The sequence below is a fragment of the Engystomops pustulosus genome, chromosome 5 (genome assembly GCF_040894005.1).
Source record: "Engystomops pustulosus chromosome 5, aEngPut4.maternal, whole genome shotgun sequence".
Lineage (NCBI taxonomy): Eukaryota > Metazoa > Chordata > Amphibia > Anura > Leptodactylidae > Engystomops > Engystomops pustulosus.
The window spans coordinates 64,723,094-64,732,469 of NC_092415.1; the positions used below are offsets into that span (position 1 = coordinate 64,723,094).

Consider the following 9,376-nt stretch of genomic DNA (forward strand, 5'->3'; position numbering starts at 1 on the left):
ACTCCAGGAAAAGTGCATCTATCTACAACCTTTAGCATAGATATTAACTTAGCCAAAGGCAAAAATATGCGGAATGACAGATCAGCTGTTCATCAGGGGCTGTTTTCCAAGAACTGCGCAATAAATCATATTATGTTTTCAGCTTGGAGAAAACACTTTTGACTTTCAAAAAACATGAAATGAACAAGTTTACAATTGAAATAAATGATGTGAGAAGTCATTCTAAAATGGGAAACATGTGACATGATTTATATTTTCTTTCTTAGGTCTTAGAAAGCTCATAGACTGTAAAATAAGCACACCTGGCTTCATATTACTTAAAGAAGACCTTTCAACAACTTAAACATGTAGAGATTAGCAAAACATTCTGTGGGGGCTGCTACATAGATTCTGGGGCTCTTTAAATTTTCTTTCTAGGCCCCACGGTTGCGGAGAGATTGGTTCCTTTATCTGACCATTTTAATCTGTCCTCTGTCAAAGGAGGGCCTGGAGCTGGGGGCGTGTGTTATGCTAATCTCCTCTAATACCGTCCAATCAGTGGCAGTGATCTCTCTGTGCTCATCTAGATGCTGTGTTCATACAGTGGCGCACATCAGTAATAAATTTGCCGCAAACTCCACCTAAGCACTAACACGTCCCTTTAGGTGACGCTTTAATAAAGGTGGGGCATTGTGTTAACATTCTGCTAATATGCAGTTAACATTGCATTTACACAGTGTTTATAAAAACGCAATATTACAAATTGTAATGTGAATGTGATGTACACGCAATGGAAACAGAATCGCAGTGTAAACGCCATGTAAATGTAAACGCAATGGTAAACACAAACGTTATGCAGACGCAACGGAAACACAACCGTGACACATACACAATGTAAATGGCGCTTGATTTCATTCCATCACTAACACTTACATAAATTCTTCAAAGCACTTATACAGCAACATGACCTGAGCTGACCTTGCAAAATATATGTATTACCACCAAATCTCTCCATCCCGTATGCTAAGTTCACAAGGCATGTGAACAGAGATAAAAAAAACAGCATTCAACTTTGTGAAATTAGTAACTGCAGCAAAAAGCTCATGATGTAAAATAACTAGAAATACATCCTATGGATCAATAAATACTGCAGACATTATCAAAGCATCTGAAAACTTAGCTATACAATTTGTTTCCTATCAACAATACAACACAAATAACAGATAAGACTTTTTTTTATACTTTCAATAGAAATAAGCCCCTTTCTAAATGGCCCAACATCTTGCAATATTAGTCAGTCTTAGACAAATAGGTCTCAGGGCAAATATTATAGGAACTTGTTCACCAAACACAAACTAAAATATTGCATTTTAATTTATTTGTGTATTTATTAATTCCCTATTCCTCTGTGCAGAACCGAAATTGCCTTCTGTCACACCAGTCTATGGGGGTCATTTATTATTTGTGTTGCATGGTCCTTTTTTTGTGTGCTGTAATAGACTTCTTTATTGTGTCAAACTGGCTGAATAAATTGGCGCACGGCCGAAAATGTCTGAAATGACTCCACATTCATAAAGGTGAAATAGAACTTGGTACTTGGTATAACGCCATTAGTGTCAGAAAAGAAGCTAATTTGTGGTGCTGACAGATAATAAATTAGGCGCACATTGTGCAGTGGCCAAAATCCTTTAATAAATAATCTAGAAGCCAGACAATGCACTTTTATAGCGTAAAGCCCCTTCTACACTGGCGTTTTTCACGCGCGAGTTCTGCGCGTGCATTTGACGCGCAGAACTTGCATTGCACTCTGTCCCATTGTATTCAATGGCTCTTTCTTCATTAGCGTTGTTTTTCACGCGCGTGCTTGCGTTCGTTTGCACGCGCGTCAAAATCGCAGCATGCTCTATTTTTGCGTTTCACGCGCGTTTTTCATGCCCCATTCAAGTCTATGGGGACGTATCAAAAACGCATTGCACTCGCGAACATTGCAAGTGCAATGCGAGTGCAATGCGTTTTAAACGTAAGGGTTGCTAGGTGACCAGAATAACAGTATTTCCCCTGCTCGCGAACGATCATTTAATTAAAAAAACACAATGAAGAACAGTGAAGAATAGAATAAAAACAGTGAACACAGTGAACACAGGATCATTTAAGAGAAAAACACAGTGCAGAACACAGTGCAGAATAGATTACAGATGTTCGGCACATCTGCTTACTTGTCGGGAGATACGCGCGGAACGGTGCGCCCAAAATAGCATGTGAAGAACAATATATATGTGTGAAGAACACATTGCAGATGTATTTAAACATCTGCAATTTGTTCTTCACACACATATATATTGTTCTTCACATGCTATTTTGGGCGCACCTTGCCGCGCGTATCTCCCGACAAGTAAGCAGATGTGCCGAACATCTGTAATCTATTCTGCACTGTGTTCTGCACTGTGTTTTTCTCTTAAATGATCCTGTGTTCACTGTGTTCAATGTGTTCACTGTTTTTATTCTATTCTTCACTGTTCTTCACATCTGCTAACTTGTCGGGAGATAATATGCACGGGGAACAGTGAAGAATAGATCGCAGATGTTTGCAACTTATCAGAAGACATTATTTTTTAATTAAATAACCCATTTTAATCCCAAACCATGGTCCCTTTGAAAAATGCTCGATTCTCCCATTGACTCGCGCGTGAAAAATGCGCCGAAAACGCAAAAAAAACGCTAACAACACGCGCGTGAAAAACGCAAAAACGCTAATTACTCCAAGGAAAAATGGAACAAAAACGCAGCCAAAAACGTCAGTTTTTCACGCATTGCACCCTGACGTGAAACGCAACGCTAGTGTGGAAGAGGCCTAAAACAGGCTGTTGCTGTGGGTGCATTCCCCCTGCTCCTACTCCACCTAATCAGCTGCTGTTTATTAAGCGGTGACTGCCGCATGCTTCATACACCTATAGTAAATTACCCTGTCTCCAATCGGGAACACAAAACAATTTTCCAATACACACTAAAGCCAACTTCATAGGAAGATTATTAACCTATAGTATTAGCAGGGTTTTAAAAAAAAATCTATGAAATAACATAGATGATATATTAACTCCATGCAGATCTTGTCATGGTGGGGTACGTATCTAGGCCCACATAATGGACTGGAACATTTTCTACTATGGACAATACATGTTCTGGCCAAGGGTGGGGATTTCCACAGTAAGACCTGATTTGGTACCAAAGATAAAACTGCATCTATGGCTAGCTTTTTTGTTTATTAAGTACTCAAGTCTTACACACTGTTAGGGAGTGTTAGAAAATTCTATAAGATGCACAGTAGACACAAAGCCTTTGTACAATATATTTTGTTTACTGTAACAGTCTCCATACAGTTAACTCCTTTGCAGTCTTATCTTGAAGCTACACCCTGACTGATGAGAAGGAGGAGACAGCTCTCAGGGAGGGGTAAATACACTACTATCAGCTGCAGGCACCAACACAGCACATTGTCCAGACACATATTTCAGGCCATGGAGCTGATGCTTCAGGGAGTTGGTATCTTCTTCTTACAATACTGGAATAAGCATTTGGTGTCACACCTCTATATAGGTGAAAATGAGTCTGGCAATTCATTGACAGGATAATAAGGCATGATTGCTAAGGCAGGCTTGTGTAAAGTTCTTTAGACTGACTATAGCGGAATCATGGAAATATAAAATGTTAAAAGACAAGTTTTAAGACACATTACAAAATCAAGGATTGATATTATTGTGATGTATGTTGCAGCTCTACACACATATATAGATTTTTTTTCTTTTTATTTTTACATGTACACATATATAGTGTATGCATTGTAAATAGTCAGCATTGTATGGCAAATATTCAACTCATTGTATGGCATTTCCCTCAAAGTCACAATTACAGGGGTCCAGGGTGCATACTTCAAATCCCTAGTAAAGCATGATGGGGAGTCATACTGTTACTTCATTTTCAGGTTCTAGCTGGAGATCTCAGTAAACCTGATTAATGCTGTATCAAATGATTAAGACGTATGACTGTGTCAGTTTGGCTTATTGTAACCAATTTTATGGGGTTTAAATGTTCCATTTAAACATCTAGATGGAAATATACAAATCTACTTAAACTACTACTATATAAATCATATAAATATACAAAACCACATTGTCTTACAGTAACTACAGTAATTGTATTTACGTAAAATAACATTGTCACCATGTTACAGCAACAAGCATTGCAGGAAGCTTCACAGATAGGTGTCAGTCTACAGAATGCTGCAAGAATTAGTAAAGGATTAAATAGGTCATAACTCAAAACAGGAATGGGATGAAGTTTTCTATCCAAAAACTATAGTAGTTCAACTTACTACTTAATAGTTCTGACAAGTAGTTTGATATATGCAGGAATCAAGACCTATTTTCCTAATACTGATGAAAGAACTATCAAGAAAAATAAAGCTATAAATAAAGAATGGAGGGAGTAGACATGATCTTCAATTTAGAAAACTTGTAGACATCATGCAAACCAGAACCTTCCGGACCACACATAGCCTGGAGCTACATTACAGATGTTGATCTCGGCAAACAAACAGAAGAATAGCACACCCAGTACCAAAACGTACTCTCCATTAACAATTCATGACTCTATTGTATGTTACTCATAAATCACTAACACATCTAGTGTCAGAAAAATGTAATATAGGATAAAGTTAATGGACAGGGAAAGTAGACATGTGAAAAAAGACCTCACTGTTGAGAATCTGAATAGCAACATGATTACAGATAGCAGATTCATACAGACGCTTCATTCAGCAAATCTAACCTTTGATTTCATATACCACAAATGCTGCACTTGTACACTATATACCTATATACCGTAGCAGTGAGGTGAATGAATATAAGGTACTACAATGGTTTTCTGGGTTAGGTCAGTTTTAAATTGCAGTATTCAAAATCAGAATTTGGAAGCCAAATTTGGAAATGGATCCAAAACACAAAAGAGTTATATTACCAATATATTTCTCCACTATAAGATCCACTTAACCGGATTTGGCTTAGAAACACTGATGCAAAATAGTGATCAGAATACTGGGGTGTGAATGTGACCTTAATTTGTAGTGGTATTCAAACATCAGAATTTGGAAGCCAAATTTGGAAATTGGTCCAAAACACAGAACAGGTATATTACCAATGTATTTCTCCAATGTAAGATCCACTTAACTGGATTTGGCTTAGAAACACTGATGCAAAATACTGATCAGAATACTGCGGTGTGAATGTGACCTTAATTTGCTTTGGCCTTGGTCTTACTGATTTCTATCATTGCAGATGAGGGGGGATTACTATAAATCAACCCTTAGGGAAAAGTTGCATATGGGACTGTATATTTATTGCATACATTTCTGTGATTCCTTTTCTTTCTGAATACAGTAGACAGAAATCCATGGACATGAACATTTTTGCACAAAAGGTATTGCATGTGAACATAACATCTACTTAAATGTTATTTTTTGTGTTCCTCTGGATCATGAAAACCAGAATACATTAGTACGAACTGGACTGACATAAAAATTAATGATTTATCATACAGCTATATTTCTAGCTCTATTCCTAAAGAAATCATATTAAAACAAGTCATATCCTATACACAGGCCATCAGCTGATTGTGTTAAACAGGAACCCCCATATACACATGTTCATTCATTATTGTATAATTTAGGAAATGACTGAGCATATCATTATTATGAGTGGTATTGCGCTATAAAACAAGAGAAGCAATTACACAAGCCTCTCCTGAATATTCCATAGCTTTCCATTGTGTAGCCGGGTGCAGAAACATTACTGTGTGCATATCCTCAAACCATTGAGAGCATTAGTGAAATATTAATGTTCCTGAGAATAACTGCTAATCACTTGTCTGGATCCATTTATTCAGTTTTTACTTGCTGGAAAGTGTGGTAAAAGTTGTTACATTGCTTATAATGACTCATAGCAAAACTCTGCAAGTCTGTAAGATTAGGGAAGAAGTCATAGCCAGACTCTAAGACATTGAACCCACTTATAGCTGGGCATGAGGAACAATGGCGGTGAAGTAGATTGCAAAAGGTTTAAATATGCCTGAAATGTGATTTTATTTTAACGAGGGCAGCGTCATTGACAATGTATACAGTAGTATCAAAAAACCAATGTAAATAAGCAGCTGATAAGCTATCTATACAATGTATAAATACATCATATGCAAACGCACATATACACATAGTAGATATGTCATCTTAGGAATGGTGCTGCAGGAAATACTGTAGTACACAGTGTGAGGACACAGCCTGGAGCCATATCTTCTGTACCTAACACTAAAGTCATTTATCTTGAGTAGTGAATGGAGGCGATGATTTGGGAGAGATAACTACTAAGGAAACGGTAAACTGCATTTCCCCTTATAACCTCAATATCTGACCTCAATGACAAGCACCATGTAAATAAAGTGACATTATCTGCTAGGTGACAAGATTTACCTCACAATGATGTGGTGCTACATTATATACAATACAGAGCCTAATCATGATGGATGTACAAGGCAGAAATATATGTATATACAACTGTGTTACTATTCTTTGACTTGTTCAATAAAACGTCCCTCAGTGCGAGGAATATGTCCAATGGATGACATTTCTTTGTTGTCGCATGTTTGGGACACTTTTGCTTATGTGAAAACGTTCTAGAATGTTTTATGAGGGTGTCGCAAACTGACTGACTGAACTTGAAAAAGTTTTTAAGGTCTACATATGTAAAAACTTTAGACACTACTTTTTTGGTGCGTCTGTCTCGCCTCATAGACGCAGCAGAATATCGCAGTGTTTATCTCTAATCTAATGTGACCCGGGAGTAATGAAGCTGTACTCACCCACAAGCAGGCAGACTGGCAGCAACAGCCTGAAGATGAGCCCGCACACCGTCTCTGATGCCATTGCTTTTGGGACGTTTTCATACAGGTGACCAGGATGAAAAAAACGCAAGAAGTACAACTAGGCGCCAGCTAATTCCCTCAATCCGGTCAAGGCATATGGGGTATTCAGCAGCGGGTAAGTGAGGAGCATGTCCCCCCGCACTCCTCCTCACACTCAGCTTCACTCCGGCAGCAGCATCCTGCAGTCTGGGTGCGTTGTGGAAGTAAGGAGACTGCACTGGGTGGCAGCAGCCTCACTCCCCCGGCCACATGCAGCATGGGTACAGGCGACCTGGCAGTGAGGAGCTCTGTGAGGAAGATTTAGGAGCTGGAGTGCGCACCGTGCCTCTCTCCTCTGCTGTCCTGACCCTATCCTCCCAGTCTGTCAGGGGATAGAGTCCCCACCTCCAAACTTTAACACTTTACACCCCAGCAGTACAAAAGCTCCCTCTACACAGCCTACTGTGGGCTTATGTTACCTCAGAAGCCTCTTCTAACTGAGGTCTATACATTCTAAGAATTAGTTTTTTATAAAGGAGTATTTATTGTTAAACATTTTTTGGATAAATACACATGATTTTCTATCATCATTAGATGTACTAGCGCTGAGTTTGTTTGCCTCTTTGTGATTTTCTGTAAAAGAGGTTGATTTTTCTATAAAATAGCATGGAACCGAACCCCCCCCCCCCCCCCCAGAAATACTAAGAGCAGCACACTTTCAGCTCAGATAAATATATTTACATATTAAAGTCAAGTTACGTATTGCTGAACACAGAATGTATAACTTCACTTCAGCATCTATACCGGGCAGTCCACATATTCAGAAGAACCAGACTACATGAACCTGGGCGAACATGGAGATATGTTGTGTTCTGGGTACAGAGCATATTACTCACCTACAACAAGGCAAAGCGGGAGAAGTAATCGGAAGATGAGTCCACACATGACTTGCGATGCCATCACTTCAAGGATGTTTTATAAAACTATTGGCAAGATCAAATGAAAGCAAAAAGCACTGCGCCAGCTGCTAAATACCCATAACCTTTATGTCCATCCAAGGGCACAGCTAACGCCTTTAAGCATTGCTTGGGAGCCAGCTATAAGCAGTGTCCTTGCATCTCCAGGACATTAAATCCCAGGCAGAAGGTCTCTGATCTCACTCCTCTGTAGCCTTTCTTGCTTTGACAAGGTTTTCTTGCTCTTCTTATTGGAAGAAGGAATCATGTTTTCCCATTACAAAGTAAAATAACAGAAGTAGTTCTCTATTCATATTTCTATTGTTATATGTGTCCATGCAACATTAGCGCTTCTTATATTCCAGAAAAGCTATGGGGCCCCAGTCACAGAGACATCAGATGTTCACCATCTTCTATCCCCAGGAGGACCCGCTGCTAAGTGGCAAAATGGTCAGATAATTCATCCTAGATGCTGTTGTGTATCATTGTGGTCCAGAAGCTCTGAGGGATGCTGCAATGTCACTGTGTAACTGTGCTGGGTTTTTGGATTGCCAGAGCCACTCCTCAAGACACTGCACTGTCAAGCCTTACCGACTCCTCTCTGTGTCACACATCACCACCTCAATGAAACTTTGCTGACCCTGCCTTGTACTAGCACATCTAGCAACCAATGGGAATTTTAGACCCAGGCCTTCTACCCAATCAGGAAGAGAAGGTTTGGTATCAGCCTTGTCAGCAATATGATGATGTTGCAAGGAGAGAAACATAATAAATAAAATGTTGCAAATGTTCAAAGTAAACTTTATTCTCTCCAATTTACACCCAATAGTTTAATTCTTCAAACAAATTATTACACTCCATAAATCATTGGTATTTAATTGAGGACCAGGATTGTGAAGCCTCTATCTGAAATTATAGTTTTTCACTTTATATAACTTAAAAGCTTTCTTTGTGTCATAATTGACAGATCACTATAAGATGCTTCCTCTAACACAGATGATGTCTCATGGTATAAGTTTTACTAGGCTTTATCCAGACTTACTAACTTACACTATATAGGACCCGAGCTGCCGTCGACTCTCGTCCCTCAATAGCGATTGTTGATATGTGTATCTATGATATCACTGGATGTGGGCAGTGATGTTACTGCTGCCTGTGTCCTTTGTGCAACCTAGGCACCGTCACTGCAGTAATTGCTTAGGTAATGGCGCCGGGGTCATAGAGAGGAGTTTGGGTTTTTTTGCTTTGCTGTTGCTACCTATATACTGGGGGTATGTGCTGTGGCTACCTTTCAACTGGAGGAATGTGCTGTGGCTACCTATCTACAGGGGGCATTTGCTATGGCTGCATGTGTGACATGTGTGGGGACTGCCTATGTACTGGAAGGGCATGTCCTGTGGCTACCTATCTTCTGTGGGACATGTACTATAGCTACCTATCTACTGGGGGCATGTGTTGTGGCTAATTATCTTGTAGGGGAGATGTGCTGTGGCTAC

General features: G+C 39.4%; 1 protein-coding gene across 8 annotated transcripts in view; it reads right to left on the minus strand.

Moving 5' to 3' along the window:
• Positions 1-7,279, minus strand: part of PIEZO2 (piezo type mechanosensitive ion channel component 2) — a 241,310-nt gene extending 234,031 nt beyond the window's left edge. For all 8 annotated transcript variants that reach the window (XM_072152250.1, XM_072152257.1, XM_072152253.1 and 5 more), the window contains exon 1: positions 6,883-7,279. In XM_072152250.1, coding sequence (XP_072008351.1) covers positions 6,883-6,946 — 64 coding nt within the window. In that variant the 5' untranslated portion in view covers positions 6,947-7,279. The remainder of the gene's footprint in view (positions 1-6,882) is intronic.
• Between the last annotated feature and the right edge of the window lie 2,097 nt (positions 7,280-9,376).